Source organism: Achroia grisella, unplaced genomic scaffold (genome assembly GCF_030625045.1).
Source record: "Achroia grisella isolate CSIRO2021 unplaced genomic scaffold, CSIRO_AGI_Agris_v1 utg283, whole genome shotgun sequence".
NCBI lineage: Eukaryota > Metazoa > Arthropoda > Insecta > Lepidoptera > Pyralidae > Achroia > Achroia grisella.
This window is the reverse complement of record NW_026712771.1, coordinates 1,137,958-1,162,631: the sequence shown is the minus strand read 5'-3', so window position 1 is coordinate 1,162,631 and position 24,674 is coordinate 1,137,958. Positions and strand designations below refer to the sequence as shown.

At 34.0% G+C, this 24,674-nt stretch overlaps 2 protein-coding genes and 1 long non-coding RNA gene across 4 annotated transcripts in view; 1 reads left to right on the top strand and 2 right to left on the bottom strand.

Moving 5' to 3' along the window:
- The window catches only part of LOC131843172 (myc box-dependent-interacting protein 1), a 66,104-nt gene extending 54,712 nt beyond the window's left edge, over positions 1 to 11,392 (bottom strand). For both annotated transcript variants that reach the window (XM_059191785.1, XM_059191786.1), the window contains exon 1: positions 11,173 to 11,392. In XM_059191785.1, coding sequence (XP_059047768.1) covers positions 11,173 to 11,241 — 69 coding nt within the window. In that variant the 5' untranslated portion in view covers positions 11,242 to 11,392. The remainder of the gene's footprint in view (positions 1 to 11,172) is intronic.
- A 430-nt stretch (positions 11,393 to 11,822) lies between these two features.
- On the top strand, positions 11,823 to 24,241 carry LOC131843187 (meiosis-specific nuclear structural protein 1-like). Its single transcript, XM_059191802.1, has 9 exons — positions 11,823 to 11,849; positions 12,139 to 12,315; positions 12,782 to 13,012; positions 14,837 to 15,066; positions 15,502 to 15,666; positions 16,502 to 16,580; positions 17,830 to 18,033; positions 22,204 to 22,388; positions 23,998 to 24,241. The coding sequence occupies exons 1-9, from the start codon at positions 11,823 to 11,825 to the stop codon at positions 24,227 to 24,229; spliced, it is 1,530 nt and encodes a 509-aa protein (XP_059047785.1). The 3' UTR covers positions 24,230 to 24,241.
- Positions 19,962 to 21,572, bottom strand: LOC131843177 (uncharacterized). The gene is made up of 4 exons (XR_009357528.1): positions 21,481 to 21,572; positions 20,902 to 21,028; positions 20,443 to 20,577; positions 19,962 to 20,261 (listed from the first exon to the last, which is right to left on the bottom strand). It is a non-coding gene; the product is annotated as an uncharacterized LOC131843177 (long non-coding RNA).
- Positions 24,242 to 24,674: the final 433 nt, after the last annotated feature.

Here is a 24,674-nt window from a genome sequence, read left to right as displayed (position 1 = left end):
ATGTCATCGGTCGTAGACCTCATGATTGGCAGTAGATATGCGTACGCGCAGTTATCGTAACTTTACCATTGCAATTTTTGTGGAAATACATTTTTATTGGAATTCAACTGTTTGCTTATTTATTCCTTGCATTAACAATATAGTTACTACTTGAAAATTTGATAGATGGATGAATATTTGTTTTACTTACACTTATTACTCTTCCACGCATAAGCTACTTACCGGATTTTGATGAAACTTTATAGTTATATAGCTTATATATAAAAATAATACATAGGCTATACATTTCACGCGGGCAAAACCACGGGTACAGCTATTAAAAAATAAACTGTAGACAGTAACTGTCTAAGGACATCGAAAATTGAATTACGATGCATTACATATTTACATAGTATATTAGGATAATTGCTATCAAAATATAATATATAATAATAAATTCAAAGATCTCAGTACATCGATTCTTGTTTCTTGTGTAGGTACTGATGAAGTTACAATCACATTAGCAAAAAGCTCTATTTCTTCCATTATCAATAAATTACTCGCATTTGAATCTAGTATTGAGATAGCTAACGTAATAGATGATTCACATGCGCCGTGTAAATAAACTAGGTCGGCTAAATATCCAATTATTATTGTTCTACGAACACCTGTTCACGATAAACGTAACGTAAAAAAAACGTAATGTTACGATCTTGTTTGACCTTGATTGATAGATACCGGTGTAAAAAGACAAAGTGCCTGCGACTGCTGTGACAAAAACACTGTGCCAGATGGTAGACGGTAATGAGTAGGTCACAGAAGTTGCCGTGACAGAGGACACAGTTTAGAAACGTCCCCTCAATATCGAACGCAACCTAAACAGTGGTCAAATTAACATATGTGAAGTATTTGTTTGACCATTGTGACTCGCGACGCGTCGAGCACACAGAAACATTACGGATGTAGAAAGTTTTTATCTTGTTCAAGCTAAAATTGACCATACAGGAATAGCGTAGGTATGGATTTGCATTACAAACACATCGATTGCTATCACTTTCCAGTTGGTGTTATTTGAGACCTGCCCCAACCGAGCAAATGTTTCAAACGTACCATTAAAAGCGAATTTGTATTAGGTAGATTAATTGACTGAACAGATAATCATAATTCTCGTGATCAAATTAGAGTTATGACATGTAAAATTTATATTAATTTATGTGCATGAACGAATCTACCGTATTTTAAGCATGATGTCAGTCAGTATTAATATACAAGGGAGAAATCTCTTTTACACACAAAAACTAAAATGAATTAAAAAGATTTCAGCATTGCGTGTAGATTTTTAATCCTAATTTTAATTAGGAGCTGCAGCGAAATTTTGTGATGGAGCAAGTACTCCACCACAAAATTTCGTGACTAAGCTCCTAAAGAAAATATACAAAGAAAAGAGTTCAAAAGTTCATTTAGTTCTTCTGTGTAACCTACATATGCAAAAAAGTGTCTCGTAAATCGTCTATCTATTTAGAAATATAAATAATCTTTATTCAAATAAGCTTAATATAAGCACTTTTGAAAAGTCATATAATTTTTATATTCTACCACTCATTCGGAAAGCAGACACATCACAAGAAGATCAAGAAAGAAACTTGCATGTTTAAGATTTTGTGTACAGTCCAGTTTCTAATTGACTGTAAGTCAGAAGAAGATCTTTTCTGTACAGATTAAGGATTGTTACACGATTTGCGAATCATAATTAAGTTTTTCGAAGACAAATCAACAGGTTGATTCAATAAACGTAATTGGAGGAGCCCAACAAACAATTAATTAAGGTACATACATGTCTACCGTGGGCGTTGTACGGGCATTCATGGGCGTTCCCATGACGATTGCACAGTTACAACCATTTGCAGTTACCATTGTCAGTATTGTCACAGAACTTTCTGTTTACCGATGATGGATCCAAGTAATGAATTGCTCATTTTCTAGTTTAATCAGTTATTTTGCGGAAATCAATCTTACTACATACAGTTTTGCATTAATCCTTTATGAAATGTAGACGTCTATAAAGAGATTCAGACGTACAAAAATTCTAAAGGATGTGTTCTACGCAGGTGTATTTACCTATTATAATAAAGAATAGATTTAGTTTTCTTATTATCCTAATTAATACAGGGAAAATATTGGTTTGCAGTCGATAAAATAAAAAAATATAAAAAACAATTTTAAAAAATATCTCACCAATAGAAAGGTACTTTATCAGCGATAACATTGACTATATTCCATTTAAAAGTCATCTCTAGAATAATTACCCATTCTATGCCGCGGCGGCTCCATCTCAGCTGCTCGGCGGCTCAGTAGCCTCATAAAGTTGTTCAACAATTCAGTCGTAACGTCTAAAAAGGGTTTATTTGAGTTAATGGAACATCACTGCCGGGGGCCGGCTGATGAAAAATAAACATGCTGTCAATTCTACCTTTCCATTTTGTATCAGGGATATATTTCCCTGTTAGTCGACGTTATTTTTAGATTTACTAGCGCACATGTCTCATGTAACATCGTAAACGCTTGCAGACAAAATTTTCAATCCTTTTATTTTACGCCTTATGCCATCAACCGTTTTTCGTTATCTTTTTAACCAAAGATAGACTATGTAAATGCGTTTGCGTGGCTACCTCAGTTACACCTATTTCAGCTTCCAAGCAGCTTGCTTTGTAAGTTGTGTTTCGGCCATAGGTTGCAATTTAGGCAATGAAATTGCAGGTAAAAAGGCATGACACACTAGTCCTCTAGAATGGCGACGCATAAACATCACGGGTGTCACATGATAACGCTATTACCATAGTACTTATGTTTGTTTATCCAATTACATTAAAAAAACAATACTCGCGACTACGCCTACTTTTTTGAGATAAAAGATAGGGTATCTCCATCTTCGTGGTACCTTCAATCCCTCTTCGAAACTGTGTTGATTAATAATTGCTGTATTCTTCACGAATAGCTTCAGTTAGATGATGACTAAATTCACAATCATAATTGGCGAAAGCGGTTGCACAATTTCATCATTATAGATTTAAAAAAAAAAACTAACGAGTACTGGTTTCCGCTTTTTCCCATACGTACGCATAAAGATCCATATAATCTGTTATTCATGATTAAATTGCATAATGAATTATTGAAACTGCTATTAAATGAGTTTTCTAAATTGATTGAAACCTTTCTATGTAGGTCAATACAGAAGTCATTGAGTGCTATGGAATCTCAGGGTCATCACAATGCAGGCACACCTTTCGTAGTTGTTTTAATATACACGCTGATTTGAACATAGAATTTTATGGGACAACGTTGATGCTGAATGAGACAATAGCTATCGGATTCGTCCGACATTCCCACAACTGTTATAAGCCAAGACTTAATGGCAAAATTATGGCAAAGAGTGGAATGACAAAAAAAGTTGACGTCCCACCTGATGGAAAGTTTACCTTCGAATAAATGTAGGCGATGTTATTCATACATGAACTACAAGAACAACAACGCAAATATTGCTATATGTATCTCATAACAAAGTACTTTAAAAATTTGTGAGAATCTGAAAGGGATAAAGTGTGTTTAAAACACACAACAGATTTAATATATCAAGGAAAATAACGAAGAGTAAGAAATGATTATGTTATTAACGGAGGAACTTATCAAAATACAAATTAATCTGGCCAAATTGCTACACATTACGCTAATTCGCGCATAATCTTGAATACGTGTAACGTTCTAGAAATTAATAAAGTCATTGGTTATTACACTGAGTATATAAATAAAGACGTCTCAATAAATGTTGATAATAACACATTTAGAAGTGATAAGTTTAGCGAAAGACTGCGAGTGAAAGTTAGCCTTGTTTGAATAAAAAAAGACACATGAATCGAGAGTGTCTGCCAACTTGTGAGATTACACTTAAACTTTACACTTATAGTTTTAGTGTATAATAGAGATTATACCAAGCAGACATTAAAAAGGATTGGCTGTAATAGGTACAGAGTATAAAATGCATATGAAGACGTTAAATGTCTAACATATTATTAATATTACTTGGATATTTTCATTTATCTCTAATATAAATGTTTCAATACAAAATTTAATGGACCTACAAATGCCATCTACGATCCTAAAATGACCTTTACTCTAATAGACTGTTAGCGATGTGGACTACTGACCCCATTGCTAACAATGTACCATGTCAGTTCGACCTTAACGCAGTTCCCTCTGGAAACCATCGTGGTAAATTGCCATTTGTCAAGATAGGCTAACTGTTCTGACTTCATACTCATTTTATCATCCTCCACTGGTGCACCGCCAGCGTAAACTGTCTGCGCAGGCGCATAAGTTTAGTAACTCAATTACCAACTGAGCTTAGAATTACATAGTAATTTTCATGAAAGTGCTGATTTCCTTTTAAACGTTATTTCCAAACCTAATGGTTTAAACAAAACAGTTTCTTCTAATATTGGTGTTACTCGAATTTTAGAAAAAGAAGAACGTAGTAAATAAAAAACTTTATAAATAAGTAACCAGTTAAGAGTTCACGATAGGTCACATCGCAAGTAAGAATTTAGCATGGTTTAAATAAATACTCGAGCGAATTATAACTGGATATGTAGGCACCAAACAGTAGCCAACACCCATTTTTTGTTGGAAATATTGCGATTGCCAATTTCCCGTTCATTAGCATTATCACCGTTGTATGTTTTACAATCGAATAATTAATTAATTTCTTTTTAAATAAATCATATTTTCGCATCAGGTATATTTTAGGTCACACTTTTAATATGATGACTATTAACTATCGTATAAGTTAACAAAAATTACAAATAGTACATACACCAAAATAACATTTTTTACAATTTTTGTCTGTCTGTCTGTAGGTCGGTTTCTTCCGGCTAATCTTTGAATTGGCTGGACCGATTTTAACGGGTTTTTTTTGGCAGGTAGCTGATATAATAAAGTGTTACTTTACTCGGTCAAGCCAATTCAAAGATTAGACGGAAGAAACCGGCCGACAGACAGACAGACAGACAGACTCTTTGTTTAGAAAAATAAAGTTAAATTCCACGCGGACGAAGTCGCGGGACGCGGGACGGCAGCTAGTTTGCTATAATTTGGTAACATATAATAAAGAACTATTTCATTTACTGACTTCTGGAAGTATTCGTTCTCTTAGAGGTCCATAGTCTTTTGTGTTGAGATGATAAATAATATGAACGTTGGCAGCAGAAGAATTGTGTTGTCTTTTTCTAATTTTCTACAATAATGCCGATTACGATTTTAATTTATACAATAATGCCGATTAAGATTTTTTTTTTAAATCGTAATCGGTGAGGAGGCCGTATATACACCTAACAATAATATTATAAACGCGAAAGTTTGTGGGTATGGATATTCGTTACTCTTACACGTAAACTACTGAACGGATTTTGATGAAACTTACAGTAATATAGCTTCTACATCAGAATAACACATAGGCTACAAATTTCATGTGGGTGAAATCGCAGGCACAGCTAGTATGTAATATTGTAAGAAGTCACTGATATTTTTCACTGGCAGTTATAAGAATTTAATGTGTAGTACATTATGAAGTTGTGAATAAGACCTGTAATGTCTTAAAGTATTTTATCTACGGTAGAAATTGCTACTTTCAATTTGTTTATATGCATGAGAAAATAATCAATCAGTCTGTATTGTGATCTATTAGTTTATTAATTAGCTTTACGTGTATTTTGTGCCATACTGCACGTGACCTCGAGCGCTCCTCACTGGTGCCCCGGTCGCCCCTCTGTTCGATCCCCCGTCCAATTCAAACAGGGATCGAAATTACGACGGCCTGAGCCGAGGTTCGAACCCCTATCCGTGCCTTCAGACTAAAGTCGTATACAACAAGCGGGAGTTGACCTTCAGCCGCTCCATAAGTCCTTCTGCGGGTTTGGTGCCATCTGCACTCGCCCCCTATCGTCCGGTGAAACTGTAAAGGCCAGCTGCGGCCAACAGCATTAGAGTAGTCCGAAAAAAAAACTGCACGTGAAACGAAGTATATATACATTGTATTCTTACGCACCGTCATTATCAAATCCATCATCACACCAAATTACTTGTAGATAATCGAAAATGCAAAAGTTAAATGTTCATCAGCGACCTCAATTTTTTTTAATAACTTTATACTCTGCTTAGCAGAACATCGGTTTTTGTACAATAAAATAATTACGATTCTGTATGGTGTTCTCAATTTTTTATTTCCCATATCAACCTTTGCATGGTGCCCCCGTTACAAGTAAGTCAAGGTGTCTAAACTTTAGTAACAGTTAAAATAAGAAACGCAAATCATTTGTTACCGCAAGTGATAGGCAATTATATGGTTATAGTCTAATAACTATGAGTAAGATGGTTTGGTGTTAACATAGAAAATAATATATCATTACACATTACACATACAATATATATTGTATATGATACGGTACGACTGTACAAACGTGGCAAAGAAAAAAACGTTGTAGTGGTGGTGAGTGGTGTATTTTGTGAAATATTAAATATTTTGAAAGGAAACTTAAGCTTAACCGTTTCCAAGACTCATTAGAAACTGATCCTTACCAATATTCTAAATGCGAAATTAACTCTGCATGTGTCGCTTTCACGTCAAAACTACTGAACTAATTGAAATTAAATTTGGTACACAGATTGTCTTGACCCTGAGAAAGGATGTAGGTTACTTTTTAATGACAAAAAGGGTTGTAAGGGGATTGAAAAAGTGTATGGTTGTATGGATGCATCGTCATTTTCAAAGGTCTGAAACTTATTTTTTTGGCTGTTGATTAAATATAAATAAAGAAACCTGCAACCCTTGCAAGGGTTTGAAAGCAGACATGGAAGGTTGTATGGAAGTGTTGTCATTTTCAAAGCTAGATGCCTGAAACTTATTTTTAGACTGTTGATTGAATTGTATGAACTTCTACTTTATAATTGTATGGACCAATTTTGACGGGACTTTTTTTGACAGGTAGCTGATGTAATAAGGAGTAACTTAGGCAACTGTTATTTTAGAAAAATAAAATAAAATTCCACGCGGACGAAGTCGCGGGTAATTTTATTCTTCAGTATAAAATAAAATTACTCATTGCCTGAGTAAATGTTTCAATTCAATGTTATTTTTTTATTTTTTGCATGAAGTGTTTATTGTAGTAAGCTGTATAAATACTAGACATCACTTCAAGGACTTGCCCCATAACTGCGCAATCTACTAACTTTTACATCTCAATATTTGCAGTGCACAAATGAGAGGAGATATGAAAGTGAATGAAAATGTAAGTCATTGGCACGTGAAGATAAATATGTTTGTCTGTACGTCACTTCAGTTGTCACTAGTGTGAGTACTGGAGGATTAGCTACTATCTGTGGAGATATACTTGTTGACATTGATGATGCTTTTTGTGTTTAAGGTAGGTCGTCCTGCCAAAGAATCGAATTCACGCATACCAATAGTGATAATGGCGGAACTGAAGAAAATATTACTAACTGAATAGCGCGGGGGAATGTGACTGTTAGTAATGTGGATTAATAACCTCATTGCAATGTACCGTATCAGGTTGACCTCCACGCGGTTCCTCTCGGAAACCATCAGTGAATATGTCACGATGTGCTAACTGACCTGATCGCATACTCACCTTATCATCCTCCTCTGGTGCCTCGCCAGTGCAAACATATATTGCAGGCGAGAGCATGCTTAAAGAAATCAGTAGCAAATAATAATTATAGATTTGATGGTATTACTGAAGTCATTTAGACAATTGTACGTATTGTTCTATTTTCTAAAAACATCGTATGAACATACGATAAAAATATGTATTTTACAAATAATATGATTTTAACTGTTATGAAATTCATCTCACGGGAGAAAAATTTTTTATCTATGTATTTGTATCAGTTGTGTAGTAGCCATAACAGAAGCTTTGTTAGCTTGGGACTAGATGTTACTGTGTGAATTATTATTATTACTCGACATCCTATCAACTTTCAATATATTCTTTATATGATAAAAATAACTATTGGGATGTAGAACAAACATCCATGTTTCAAATATATGTGGAACATACAATAGACTGCTGATAGTAATGGCATGTGTGCCGATAACATTTTTGTGACAATGTTTCTGTCCAATAAACCTAGATTTGTAGTTTGCAGGGCTGATAAACTAATAGTAGTGTTTATTTTTATTAATACAAAAATCCAACCATCGTTAAACTACACATGTACACCTAAACCATAAAGTAATAAACCATCAATTACTATATCATGTATTTATATCAGTTATCTAGTACCCATAACACAAGCACTGCTTATTTTAAAACGAGATGGCGCTTGTAAATTGTTCAGGGACATTATTATTATTATCATCAATATTATTAAATTTTCAAATGATTAATAAAATAATAAAGACAGCATAAAGAATCATTAAAAGCTGTCAGTTTTGGCTAAGTCATCGCATGATATATATAAAAAAAAATTACATATACTTATGAAAAACCGTTTTGGGAATCACCTATTTTCGCCGTCAAGTAAAAACTTCTTATTTTGATTATAAATAAGAGACGTTACAAATTTCTTAGCATAGCGGAGCTCGCTAGGCTGGTTTAGTAAGTAAGTAAGTAAGACATTTATTCGCATTACAGATAGATATGCACATAACAATAAAGCCCCAGTGACAGTAGTAGGCTGCGCTGTAATATGCCTTTTTTCAGTAGACATGAAAATTTTATGAATAAACCTAATAATTACATATATTAATATCTACATTATAACAATTAGATTAATATTACATATTAGATACATGTCTAGGATTTACAGCAGTTCTAGACAGGACAAGATCTTTTAGAAGATTGTATAGAGATTTCGCTGGTATACCTCTCGCTACCACTTCTACCGCATATTTATTACGATATAAATATGCGGTACGAAAAAAAATTATATATATTACGAAATAATTAACGAGTAAATGTGGTTAAATAACCATTACTCGTTAATTATTTCGTAATATATATTATTTTTTGTTGCTTTATTGTTGATTCCAATGGTACATAAAACGACCGGCTTCGTAAAAAATATTGCACTCTGATATCTTATTACATAGGGGTGCATCCATTCCATCAACATCAATAAAAAAAACGATGTTTTAGTGAAGGAAAATTCTAGACCTTGCAATGAAGTTATTAGTAATATAATTATGATTTTATGCCTGCAATTATATTAATTATTTGCAACGCTTATGAAATGTAAATAAACGTAATAAACGTCTTCTAATGAAATTTTTAGGAAATTGATAAAATTGTCTGCTTTAAATTATTCCAGTAGACGGTTTTATGCCCTTATTACGCTATCATATATAATATTTATCACATTATAAATATTATAGATGCTTTTTGTTTTATTTTTTTATTATAATGTTTTTTACCTGTAATTCTTAGAGTACAGTGATAGTTTTTAAATCGTTATCAATACAAATTAATAAAATTTAGGCTTCTATATATAGTTAGAAAATTAACAGCTTTTCAATAAATGTACCTCTTCAATAAATAAGAAAGTATTTTCAAAAGTTAAAAAAATAATTTTAGAAAATTTGTCTGTCTGTATGTTACTTACTAATCTCTGGAATTGTTGGACTGATTTTGATGGGACTTTCACTCGCAGATAGCTAATGTTATAATGTAAGTTAGACTATATAACCTTATAATTATGTAAGAGTCATTACAGTAGGTGATAAACCATAAGTTATCAGGGCATGTCCACTAAAACCATATAAGATATTGTAAAACAAATATTGAGATTGTCAGTATGTTCATAAATTGTAATAGGCTGTTAAGAATAGATTTCCTGAAAATTCTACTAAAATTAGAAATATCATGTTTGTATAGGGGAACACCACCATTTAAAATTTGGTGTTATAAATTAACTAAGTATAACTCAGCAACTATAATAAAAATATATATATTCAATACCATCTCTATTCATATATGTATATTGAACAAATTTCTAACATTACTTGTAACAAGTGTACTAACATTAAAAAAACATTAACTGAATTATACCTGTATAATTATGATACCTGTGCATCTTCTTTAATAATTCAGTTGAAAATAATTATCTTCACATATGTAATCAATACATTTTTCCCCTATTCTTATTTCAAAAGTGGCTACATTATCTACTGAACAGAAATACAGAAGTGGTTAATATATATATATTATATCATTTTATCTTAATGATAAAAAATAGCATTATGTATTGAGACTATGATTACAGAGATCTGCTTTTATTGTTTCGAAGATAGTCTTGAAAAAGATAACTAACTTTATAAGTTATAATTTGAGGTACATTTGAAATCAAAGGCATTTCACATTGATGGACTATTACTAATTGTAACCCCTATTACTAAATCTAATAATAGTTATAAGGCTGATGTTGGATGGTGAGAAAGGAAAAAAATATATAAAAGATTCATTCACACCTCAATTAATATAAGCCTGCCAAATCATATATAATAGATAAAAATAAGTGGCAATAGACAAAGTAGACATAAAAATAGATGAGTCGAAATAACCACATTATTTCTGTGAAACTAGCACAGACGTTCAGATGTCTCCGTTCAAAACTGTTGCTGCCACACATGTTATTTTTAAATCTGACCACTTCCCTAGACATGTCTCATATATTAACACTCTCTTATATAAATTTTAAACTAACTTTGTAAAGACAAATGGTTATGGGGTTTAATAAATTAATCAATTCTAAAAATTAATTTAATTGGTTTAGTCCAAAATTATCCCATCTGGCACAGAGTACTAAAAATAGTTGTCAGTATTACCCTGGAAATGATAAGTTGCGTGTCGCGTGTCGTAACTTTCGTGAACTAATTACAAGCACTGATTAGTTGTAAACAAATTACTTAGATTACTACAGGTAGTAAATATGACCTAGGGAGCTGCGAGCAACAGGTGAAACCGAGTTCACACAGAAACCGGCTAAAGACAGCCGCGAAACCCGATCCGGCGCGACACAGATCCCTTCGATACTAACTTTCACGGCACTGGCTGGCTCAGCTCTGACCATCACCTCTCGAAAGACAACATCAATCCAACACGTAAGGTGAACATAAACGATAAATACCTTTTCCTTCGCTCGTCCCGCATGTTTTTGCACTGTTTTCGCAATTAACGCACCTTTACTTTCAGCCATATCTATCACTTTTTCATAACCGACCGTCTTTATTTCTATGCACTATCAATTTGCAACCGAATTTGGTTGCAGCTGTTCGCTGTCACAAGTTAAAATCCAAATACGTGTTGTCAGCGTGCCGTATTGCGGCGAGTGAAAGAAAACTCTACAACTAGCGCCCTACAACCGGGCGGATAGAATGCGCAATTCTGCGTAGTTTTTAATATCTCCAATAGGTGGCTTTAACCTACGATTAAAATACAATCTGTGGTTTAGTTATAGTGAGTTATCGCCAGATGTCTGAAAAAAGTTTAATTAGTTTTAAAATAGATTTATGACTTTAATACTGATTAAAATTTGTAGTTAATAAGCTGTTTAGCAGTCAGTGTGGGTATCTGTAAAGGTCTACGTTCAATTTGACAATATTTTTTTATTTGTGTCACATTAGTTTATGTTGAATTTAATCCTAGACTAATACAACATTGAACCCTTATTTCAATATGTTGCTAATTTCCAGCTTGTTCTGCTAATAAACAATTAAAACAGATAACATAAGGGAGGTCTAGATTTTGTTGTTTCTAGAGAAAAAAGAAGTTTCCTAGATGGTCAAAATACGATATTTTATTATCGTAATAAATTGGCAACTCTGGCTTTTTACGGCTTGCATGACATTTGATTGTATTGGACTGACAACAACTGACGTCCAAATTTTGTTTTCGTTCTGTTTACAAAACAAGATATTGTTAGTATTGTAAATAAACAAAACCCATATTATAATAAATTATTATTAACATTTTCTTTTATCATAACTTTACACTACATTTTTATAGTTAAATATGGTAGTTATATTTGATTACTAAAATGGAAATTAGTCCGTTCATTTTATAGAACTCTAAAATATTTTTATATCATGTCTAGGAACCAAAAAATGAACTGCAGCGTAATGCGATTACTGAATCTCGACGTAAGGAATTGGAGGTATACGAAAGGGCTTTGGATATTCAATGGTTGAACAATCGCATGGAAGATGGCAGAATGGGTCGATGTCTTGCGCTCATACAGAAAGAGGCTGAGATGGAGAAGGAATTCCAAGAGGTTAGCACTTGTATTTACCTTTTTTGCTATTAGTTCTAATATGTATTTTGATTACAGTTGCAGTCTAAGACTCTTATACTATTTTATAATTTAATAATGTTTTTGGTAGGATAGAGTTTGGTTCTTTTATTGGTGGTAAGTACTTTAATAGTTTTCCACGCTTTGTAATACCAAAAAAAACCTCAAATATGTCAAGAAATTTTATTAGTGGTAATTATGTAAGAATAGTGGATTTTTTTATCTCATAAACCACCCAATAAATCAAAGAGGAATGCACATTGCTTTTAGTTAAAATAGTTTATTTTTTATAACTAAAACTCAGCCAATTAAAAAATTTCTACAAGCTGTGTCACTGGAATATCTATAATGTGACTTGAAACATTAATTTAAAACAAAAAAAAAACTTTTTAATAATTTCTTTCAAGAATATCAATTAATTCATCTGTTTATTATTAAACAAATTCAGAGAACAGATCATGCAGCAATAGTTAATGCACGAGCACAGAAAGAAACAGCCCTCGGTATTGAGATAGCTAAAGTACAACAAGAGGAGACATGTGAACTTCTACGCAGGCACTATCTCCGAGAGAGAGATCCCAGTCTCAGAGATCTAGTTAGAAAACTACAGGCTGGGTATGTCTGCAGGGACTTGAAGCAGCAAATATTGAATAATGAGTATAGGCGACTTCAGGATAAGGTATATTAAGCATAAGTAATAAAGAATATTTTAATTGATTAGCAAATGGTACACCTGCTTGAGCGGGTATAATTTGTTTGTTTAGCCTCTTACGAGACGAAAATACTTTATTATGCTCATGAATATAATTATGGAAAATATAGTTTTTAGGAAGAAATGGAGTATTAAAGTAATAGCCAGCCAAGCTCCTCCCAAAAGCGAGAAGACTCCTGGTGTCTTCGCAGGCTTCACGGAGAGACCTCACCGTTCCGAGGATTTGTTTTCGTTGTTGGGCCACTGCCGAAGAAGGATTACGTGAGCCGCCGTTTCTTCAAAAGCAACAAAGGGGGCTGTCTGTAGAAAATTAAATATTTTCTACATATAATAATAACATAAACAAAGTAATAAGCATATACATCCTAAGTTCGTCCGCGGCGTCATTGTGATGTGTCACCACTGGATAATTACTCCGTGTGCGTGTACATGTGGCACTCGATTATTAGTTTGTTGTTGGATTTTCTGTTCTGTAGTGCTTTAAGCACGGCTGCAAAATTGTTGACCCCTAACCTGTACACGGCTTTTGCTGCCTCGGTCAGGGCAACACATTCGCACTGAAAGATCGAACTGTGTTTGCCGAGCGGTATGATATGTTCATGTTGACAGCTCCTGAACCGTTCTGTGTTTTGGAGCCATCTGTGTATATGCGTAGTTCATTTACTGCAGATTGGTCCCTTTCCTCCTCCTTCAATTGTATTTGGTATTTCCTGTTGAACGAGTGGTATGCTTGAGTTCTGTCACACGGAGCGGCAATCAAAGGTTCATATGATTGCTTGGTTCAGGATGGTTGTGTGAAAACTGTAATGGTTTTTGCCCCATAGACCAAGATGGTATAATATTGTGGCAGCTATAGCTGCTTCTTGCTGTAATAGGTCAAGGGGTGTTATGTTAAGGGCTATTTCCATTGCCATTGTTGGGGTTGTTTTCATACATCCAGTAACTGAGGAGCACGCAAGTCTTTGGAAAGATCTTAGTTTGTTGACTGTGGTCGTAAGTTTCGACCTTGTCCACCAAACCAAGGCCCCATATACCAGCATTGGTCTTATGCTAACTATGTATTATAGCTAGTAATAGATCCCGTTAAACTAAAGGGACTAATCTTCATTAGTCACTTTAGTAATTAATGAATATGAAATGATGCACCGTTGTGCTAACGGTTCATGGTGATGGAGCACCAATTAAAGTTAATAAGATGAGGATGCAGTGATATCATTTAGCTTAATAACATTATTACTAACATTGCTTAACATTGTAACAGAGTATGTTGATTTTATCAACATATATTGCTTATATTAAATCTATAAATTCTAATATTATTATGTATTCTTGCCTACCAGGATAGTATTTGGTAAGTTAATATTAAAATTCAACTAATTTTTTAGCCTAAATTATACTGCAGACTAAGTCGGCATTGAATTTTTAAAATCATTAATGTGCTATATCCTTCCTTTAGTAAGTAGCGCCCTACAGGATATGGATAAGTCACAATTCAGACATAATCTTGTGCAGAAAACAGACAGACAAACTTATCATACTTCTCATAACATAAGTGTCGTGTTATGAGAAGTATAATATTTTTCAAAATACTTTTTAATCAATTTGGATCACTATTGCGATAGCTATACTGATCCAAATTGAACACAAACTAACATATAGTAAATACAAAATGATGTATTTACTATACGTTGTCATCATCAGCTTCATTTGAGTGATAGTTTTTTTAAACTGCAATAAAGACACTATACTATCTCAAATTATGATGTGTTCTATTTTAATTTCGTTCTTCAGGTTCAAGAACGACATGCTCAAAGCGTACTACGAAACGCTCTATACAATGATACAGAAGCAAAACAACAAGAAGAGAAAGAGAAGATGGAGCGTAACACACAGTACTGCAAAGAACTGCAGCAGCAGTTAGTCAACAGGCAGCGAGTGAAGCAGTGCCAGTACGAGGACACGTTAATTGAAAAGAAGATGCTGGATGACGTCATTCGAACTTTAGCGGATGAAGACCAGAGGTATTTCTTTAAATTTGTAAATTAATAGCGGCCTCGGTGGTCTAGCGGGTTAGCTCACCGTCTTAGTGTCGGAGGTGTCGTTGGGGCAAAAAAGTCGTCGAGTGGCGACCACGGAACGGAAGACGCAGCGTGGGAAGGCCTCCAGCAACGTGGACCCACGATCTGGTTAAGATCGCTGGAAGGCGTTGGATGCGAGCAGCGCAGGACCGATCGTCGTGGAGATCTTTAGGGGAGGTCTTTGTTCAGGTGGACGTTTTTAGGCTGATATCATGATGATGAATTTGGTTTTTTTAGAGTATTCCATCACTGGAATATATATGAACACATTTTTTCTGTGGCTGACCCACAGATTTGATATCACGGCCTTTTCGATGTAAATTGAGTCAGTAGACCACTATTCTAAGTATAATACATAAGTTAACTTCATTTCATCAGAGAACTGCAACACAAACGCGAGCAAACGGAGAAGATTCGCAACGAAATGCTGACGTTTCAAAAGGCCCGCGAGGCGTGGAGACAGAAGCAGAAGCACATGGTGATCGTGGAAGAACGGCGGATTGAAGAGCAGAAGAAAGCAGCAGCCGACAGGAGTCTGACTGTGTGAGTACATTAATATGACCATCATCAAATAAGACTGATTTTTTACTCCTTCTTAGACCTCATCCACAACTTGTCTTCCTATATAGGCCTCATCTTAGACTTTCATAATAATAATCTTATTAATATTATAAAACATCCTGCACAAAGGAAGATCCTAAAAAGTGACCGAATGTGTGAAAAGTGACATTCAGTTGCCATTGAAATGAAAGAAGAAGAAGAACCAGAGTTAGACTGTAAAAAGTTGTCTGCGTGGGTCACCTATTTTAGCCGCCAAGAAGTTTGCTTTGTAAGCTGTCAGTCGGTTCTATGATGCAGATGAGGCAGTAAATTACAGGATAAGAGGCATAACAGCGTCCCCTGGAATGGCAACGCATGACTGGTATGACGAGTGTCACATGATAACTTGATATCCATTGTACTGTAGATGTACATAAGCAACGGTTACCATTTACCATCAGGCGGGCTGTCAGCTTGTTTGCTATTCCAATTAATAAAAAGCAATTTAAAAAAAAAAAAAAATGTAGTACCGGTTGTTACTGGCAGCTTGTCTACCATTCTTTTTATAAACTTTATTTTTTTTATATCTATTTTTTATATTACGTCACTTTTGACTATCTATATTGTTTTGTTACTTCTCGCTGTGAGCCATTTTGGGAAGAATACACATTTTTACTAGTATTTGGTTTTTATTAAAATAGTAGTTGTGTTCCCGCTCCAGTAACACCGGTATTAAACAACAGCTACATAATATGTACAGATAATAAATCCATTCTATAATACAAATATAGATTTTTTCGGGAATGAAGGTAATGTAAATAAAATAATTTTCTTGCAGTATAGCAGCAAGGCAGGAAAAACTGCGAAAGAGAGAAGAATTTAATGCTCGGATTGGCGATAAAATATTGTCTGACGAGGTAATTTTTTTTTAATTTTCTTTCACCACTCATGTCACTATAATTTTTTTTTAGTTATTTACTTGCTACCCACCCCAGCTTCGCACGGGTACATGTATTATACATATAAAACTTCCTCTTGAATCACTCTATCTATTAAAAAAACCGCTTCAAAATCCGTTGCGTAGTTTTAAAGATTTAAGCATACATAGAGACAGACAGCGACCGCGACTTTGTTTTATACTATATAGTGACTTATTTCAGGCTACTAAGGCCCATGTTATAAATACTTTATATATATAACTATATAAAGTAACATATGTATGAATTAATATTATAATACTAATATAAAATTGTCTGTTTGGTCACGGCACTGCCGACGGCAATTTACCACGTTAGCGGCGTTACACCACCCCCTTCGGCCAGAGGTCCTCCTTCATGAAGTTATTTATAATGCTATGAAAAATAGATAGCCGATTCTCATACCTACTGAGTATGCATATAAAATTTCATAAAAATCGGTCAAGCCTTTTCGGAGGAGTATGGTAGCTAACATTGTGACACGAGAATTTTATACATAAGATACTACACATGTTGTCTGATACTCTTCATACATTCCCAGATAGGCCTTCAAAATAAATAAATACGTTTCTTTGTGGTTGATATTATTTAAATTTTAAATAGGAAAACCCCAATATTTCATCAATGAGCACTATTTCTGTTACATCAAAACATTGCATTGAACCTCTCATCCAATATCTTTTCCTCCAATAACCTTTTTTTAACTACTCTTATGCTGTTGGCCGCAGCTGGCCTTTACAGCTTCACCGGACGATAGGGGGCGAGTGCAGGTAGCACTCCAAACCAAAGGAAGAATTTATGGAGCGCCTGAAGGCCAACTCCCGCCTTACGGATATTACTTTATCCTGAGGGCACTGCTAGGGGTTCGAACCTCGGCTTAGGCCGTTGTAATTTCGATCCTCGTTTGAATTGAACTGGGGATACATCTAAAGGGCCTCCATAAACTTGTAGTTTATTCATGTAGTAACAAGAAAAAAGACTAGGTAAAAGGAGAAAAATATATATATTAATTTAGACTACTGACATAACAGAATAGAAAAGAAGGAATTGAAGTATCAAAAACAAGAATGTAATATAAAAGAACTATAAATACAAATACAAATTTAGAATATAAAATACATATCTGATTAGCCAGTTACAACATAAACGTCTCGCAAGTCATATTTATACGCCTTTTTCGTAATTACAGGCGACTCGTCAAGAACGGGAGAACATCATTAAGCTTCTCCAAGAGCAGGAATATCTGGAGAAGAATGTGCAAGACGATATCGCCGCCAAAGAGAAGTTGACAAGAGTGACAACTGATACCAAAGAAGCGTTAACAAACCAAATGGAGACGAGGCAACGGCTGGCGAAAGAGCAGAGGGAGAGGGAAGCACAATTTAGAAAACAAGTATGTATTGTTATTTTTAATTAGTATTTTTATTTTAAAGGTTTTATACCTGATTTTGGTATATGGCTAAGCAGAGCTTGTGTTATGGGTACCAGAAAACGGATATTAAATACTTACATACATTTTGTAAATATATATAATATTATGTAATATTTGATATTTGACAGCCTCGGTGGTCTAGTGGTTTAGCATACTGCTTTACTATCCGATAGTCGTGGGTTCGATTCCTCGTACGGTACAAACATTTGTATTGATGAGTATGATTGTTTGTATCGATCTGGGTGTTTTCTATGTATAATATGTATTTATACAAAAAAAATGCATCCATGTATTTATATCAGTTGTCTAGTACCCATAACATAAGCTTTAGCTATGGTTCTAGATGGCGTTGTGTGAATTGTCCTAAGATTATTATTATTATTAATAATAATATATATAAAATACAGACCTATACAAAAAATTATACTCGTGAATACAACTCTTTGAACCGTGCGAGAAATCGAACCGGCGACTATCGCAAGTAAAGAGGCATGCTAAATTGCTGGACCACCGAGGTCGACAAAGAGGCAAGACAAGTATGCACAAATTTTATTTCGTATATGTCACGACCTTTCTTGAAGCCAACGTGATTAATTCCTGGTGAATTCGTCACTATGGGCTAACTGGGGGCGTATTATGAACTCTTTAAAATCCAGTCAGTTTCCAGGCAGTTCAGTTTACGGCCTTAAACTGAATTGTTCTTTTTCGTATTATGAGGGTCCAAATTCAAACCGTATTCTGCCTGGATAGTTTGTCTCTGGCTGGTTAGTGGATTTTCTCGCGCTGCGTTCGGATACGCATACATTCGTTGCAATGTTAAGTTGAGTTTTTGTGTGTCACTTTTTGGACAAAATATTAATTAAATAAATGTAAATTAAATATAGAAAACAGTAATTAAGATACAATGGTAGAATTTGTGTAATATACAAAAATATTCCAGACAGTTTTATTGTCTTTTTTAATAATTCGGATTTATTTGTAAAAATATTTTCATTGTAATATCCAAACGAACTTTGTGCATCTACTTAAAATTCCGCGCAAAGTACTTAATTCTGATTTTAATGTACAATTTGAAACTTAGCCTTTCCATGACTTTATACGCAAGTTAAATTTAATAATTCAATTATTGTGAAAAATATACCTAATGTAACGTAAGTATTCCTAACATTTTCTTAGTAATGTTTTTTTAAAATGATGCAAATATTTAACTGTTTATATTTGTATATTTATCTAACTAAATTGTAGATCACGGACTGAAACCTCTCGCCAACGTCGTGTATCGTCGTACCGGTAATTTAAAATTATATGGGATTTTTAAAATCCCATAGGGAAATGGCAAGTGGCTTTAATAAGTCCGCCCAAGAATACCATACCAATCGCTTGTGTGAGGACGTCGCTCAACAATTAAACTCCTTAGGAAAAGGGGATTTTAAAGACTGTAAAGGATTGTCAAGTTTAAGAGTTATAAGGTAACCATCTGAATTTTAATTTATTTCATTTAATAGGAATCTCAGTAAAATCTGAAATACATGTATCTATGCAAACAAATTGAAGTATCTGTTTGTAATTTTGAAGTTCACCATACAACAGCTTTTCATTAAATTCATACATATATAAGGTAAGATAAATAACATTAAAAAAAATATATATTTGTCTGTCCATTTGTTTATTCTTGCTAATCTTTAAAACAGCTGGACCAAATTTGAGGGATACTTTCACTGTCATATATAATGAGTTGTGTAAAGGAGTAACAAGTTGCTTTTATTTGAGATATTTTATTTATTTTAACAAAAACTAGGTATGCCATATGGACAAAGTCATAGGTAATAACTAGGATATAATAAAATTATCATATCCCTTTAATTATAACTACCAATAAAAGACATAAATAATGTACCTATATCATTTATTATAAAAACAAATAATTAAAACATTGACCTATTAACAATATTATTATTTATAAATGTTTCAATTTCTTAGTTCCACAACTAAACAACATGGGTTTGTCTAGCAGCTAGACCTTCATTTAGTTCTCTATAAGAGCTCAAAGTACATGTAGGCTTCTAAATCTAGAAGCCCAATTGTGCTCTCAATGATATTCCATGTTCTTACAGTGTAATATGCTTCTTGTGGTCCTGGTATAGCATTTGAGATGGGAGTATACTTCTCTAAAGCATATCCTGGATCTCCTAAAAAAAAACAACATATTATATACTATAATATTAATATTTATTTACAAAAAGTATTATTTCATTAAAAACACAGCACAATAATTGTTGGTGCTGATAAATAACTATGTTTCTAAATTACTGAAGTTTAGATCTTAGATGTAATGATGTTTGTAGTTTCATAATAAAATTTTGTGCTTACCAAGTAATCATAAGGATTTATTCCAGCTTAAGTCCTCTAGATGTTGCTTAATGCCTCTGTTTTGCCCAAATGTCATGAGTAGCTCCAGTTCCAGTTGGCATCCACACTTATAATCTCCATGTCAGCATTACTAACCTAAATTTTTTTTCCAGATTAATTACATAGATGAAGATTATTTGAAACATAAGAGAATAATTAATGGATAAATATTATTTGAAACATATGAGATTAATTGCATGGATACAGATTCTTTGAAACATATGTCCAAGTGTTATGGTCATTTAATATTTAAGTAAACAATTTATTGTTAGTATATAAGTAGCTTTAGAGATGTATATTCATTAACATATTTTGCATGTCTAAAATCTTGTTTATTGTTAATTTATATAATTATATTAAAAAAAGATATTAAAAATGCTTATATTATTAAACATGTCTTTTAATTTATATTTCACTTACCAATTATATATTTAATGAATGGTATTGTTTTCTACAGTAATATCTCTTCTTAATTTACAATGGGGTGGCATGTGTACAGTCAAATACAGCCCAATACACCCAGCATTCCAAATTCCAATTATAAAACCTAAAATATAATTAATTTAATTTAATTAATTGTCCTCGGAGGAAAGTGCCGGAGAGACTGCACATCATCAGATTGTTGTATACTTGCTTTCTAGGCTTTACTTGTATGCATACATTTTACTATATATATTATCACTATATCATATGGTATGGTACATGGTACTCATAGATGTATTTGCAACAATAACAGTTGCTAATTGTATAGAAATAGATACCTTTGAATATTTATTATCTATCCTTTACTCAGATGTCCTTGGAATTTTATATATGTATTTACTTTTGGATGTTGGGTAAATGCAATAAATCGGTTATTTGCCATTGGCTGTGCTAAAGAATGAACAGCAATATCACTAATAGGCCGTTGATAAATATGCCTGTAGCATAAATAATAATCCTACTAAAACCTGACATAGTCAGCTAGTGATTTAGTGAAATAATTACAATACATTATACCTTAGTTTCCACTGGTAGGTCTGTAAATTTCGATGATATCGGCATATGAGTTCGCACGCATATTACGCACCAAATCTTTATTTAGATTATAACGTTTTCTAAATTGTTCATTGTCTATATCAATAGGATTGGATTGGTCGCGTAATCGCCGTCTTTTCACTTTCCTTACTTCTTTTTCGTAGGGTGCACACATTTCCAAAAACTCCAATACTTCGAGTTCATCACACATAATTAAAATTAAAACGAAACAAAAACAATCGAAATAACTGCACAAACATGTTATAAACATAATAAAAACTGACATAGAAATAGAAATAATAACCAAATTACAATAATGAAGCTATAAATTAGAAAACAATTCTATAAAAGCTAATATGAAGCCACCGTAAACTGAATTGTTTTTAAACGGTCTTTTTGACAGTTGCGTCCGCGTAGATCTGTCAAATGAAACGCTCATAATACGAAATAGCCGGTCAGTTTTCGGGCAGAAGACGTTCAGCTGTCACGTGACCGCTGACTGGCTGGCTAATAGCGTTCGTAATACGAAATCGCCAGGCAGTTCAGTTTAAGCCGTAAACTGAATGGGAATAAGAGTTCATAATACGCCCCCTGACCTGACCTTGTTCATCTTATCATCCTCCACTGGTGCCCCGCCAGCGTAAACCGTTAGCGCAAGCGGGTGCACCATATCATTATCATCCATTAAAAACCTTTCGCTTACAGGCAGAAGCAAAGATGGCAGCAGAAGAAGAGAAAGAGCGGGAGAAGGAGAGGCATTTGAAGGAGAAGAGGCGACAGTACGCGAAGCAGCTGCGAGATCAGATCGCAGACAATACTCGGCGGAGGGAACTCGAGCGACGCCGCGAAGAACAACAAGCTCTTAACGTTTGGAATACGGACAAAGCATGGTTAGAATCACTATCTTATTTGTATAAGACAGGTTAAATGCCGTTTAATATTATACTTTATAACTAGATGTACAGAGGTTGAGCACAGTGAGCACAGCCTCGGTGGTCTAGTGGTTTAGCACACCGCTTTACATTCCGATGGTCGTGGGTTCGATTCCTCGCACGGCACAAACATTTGTATTGATGAGTATGATTGTTTGTATCTGTCTGGGTGTTTTCTATGTATAATATGTATGTATTTACAAAAAAATGTATCCATGTATGTATATCAGTTATCTAGTACTCATAACACAAGCTCTGCTTAGCTTGGGACTAGATGGCGCTGTGTAAATTGTACTAAGATATTATTATTATTACTTACTTATTACAGTGTCTTGCAGCCATTGGTTATGGATTCGATTTCCTTGCACTATGCAAATATTTGTATTTATGAATATGATTGTTTGTATTGTATATTTATTTCAAAAGGCAGTATGCAAATTTCTTGCTCATTCTTCTAGCCTGCATTCCAGATGAGTAGTAGAATGAAAAATATGATCAAATCAAGAAAATATGATTATTCAAAAGTGCTTATATAAAGATTTTTTTCTGGTTCTATTTATTTTGCTATGTACATATTTATATTAAAAACGTATTTAAGTATTTCTATGAGATTTCTGGTGTGCTAAGTAGAGCTTGTGTTGTGCGTACTATACGACTGATATAAATACTTATATTAGTGTGGCGAATCTATGGATAGCGCGTGGCACTACCGTTGCCAACCGACGTTGGGAGACAGAAAATAAGCCTGTCAGTTTGGTACCTAATCGCTTCTGTTCTCATACATTTAATATTCAATTTATTATTATAGTTAAACCATACAACCATTGTAAATATGGCAAGAATATACATTTGTACATGTAATATTTATACATGAAAAATATATATATATTAATATACATGAAAACACCCAGACCGATACAAATAATCATACTTATAATTAGAAATGTTTGTGCGAGGAATCGAAAACATCATAATTAAAGCGGTGTGCTAAACCGCTACACCACCAAGGCCCTCATAAACATGTCAAATGCCGTTTATTTTAACTCGAACTATACAAGTTGAGCACAGTGTCTTCGAATGAACCGATACAAACTATCGTACTCATACAATTGGTTGTGCCGTGCGAGGAATTGAACCCGCGAATATAAGTAAAGCGGTGTGCTAATCTGCTAGACTACCGAAACCGTCGAAATGTAAACGAAGTTGCGGCTAACAGTTTTAGAGTACAATGGGACTCGCATGTAATTTTAGTTTGTACGAAAGTTCCTGTATTTGAAAGAAAAAATAAAGAATCTTCTATTATGTTATTTACTAGCTGTTCCGCGCAGTTTCTCCTGCAACATTTATCATTATATTTCCCAATTTGCATAATATCCTTTTAAATCGTAGCCTATATTTTATTCTAATGTATAAGCTATAGTACTGTAAAGTTTCTTCAAAATCCGTTTAGTAGTATTTGCGTGAAAGAGTAACAAACATCCATCCATACTCACGAACTTTCGCGTTCATAATATTAATAAGATTAAAAAATCTACTATTATAATTTCACATTTCACTAATTTTGTAGGCGTTCAGAAGTTGCTACGGAGCGTAAGCAGATCCTGCAGGAACACGCTCCTCACCTGGTGGGATACCTGCAGGCTGGAGTGCTACAACAAGAAGACCTTCCCGTCCTCAAGACGGGAGCTGAACAGCATGACCACCTCAGAACCTTGGACCTGGAGTCATTGTCCATTAAAAATAGACCACAAGGCACTCCCAAGTGTAACGCGCAGTGCAGAATACTGAGAGAGTACTAAAATTAATTATGTAATAATGTGTTTTCAAAATTAAAAATGTCTTTATTCATGTAGGTCTATTACAGACTCTTATGATATGTCAATTCGGAATGATTTCGAGATGAAAAGAACTGACAAGAAACTCAGCTCGTATTCTTTTCAAATAAATGTTGTACATGTTTACAATAATACAGATTCATTTTAAATTCAAATTTGGGAGAATAGAGTAACCGCCAGCATATGTTATTGCAAAGGCATAACAGTATATATCCATAAAATAAAATTAACATAGTAAATCTAGAGATGTTTGATGTGAAACTTTTTTTTTTGGACTACTCTAACGCAGCCGGTCTTTACAGCTTAACCGGACGATAGGCGAGTGCAGATTGCACTCCAAACTAAAGGAAGTACTTATGGAACGGCTGAAGGCCAACTCCCGCCTGACGGATACTGCTTTAGTCTGAGG

What these genes read in the sequence shown, in the direction of transcription:
- LOC131843187 (XM_059191802.1), top strand. Translation starts at nt 11,823, where the DNA reads ATGGTCAAAATACGATATTTTATTATC. An exon ending in ATAGGCGACTTCAGGATAAG is followed by an intron (nt 13,013 to 14,836) that starts GTATATTAAGCA and finishes TTCGTTCTTCAG; the next exon opens with GTTCAAGAACGACATGCTCA. An exon ending in AAGCACAATTTAGAAAACAA is followed by an intron (nt 18,034 to 22,203) that starts GTATGTATTGTT and finishes TTTCGCTTACAG; the next exon opens with GCAGAAGCAAAGATGGCAGC.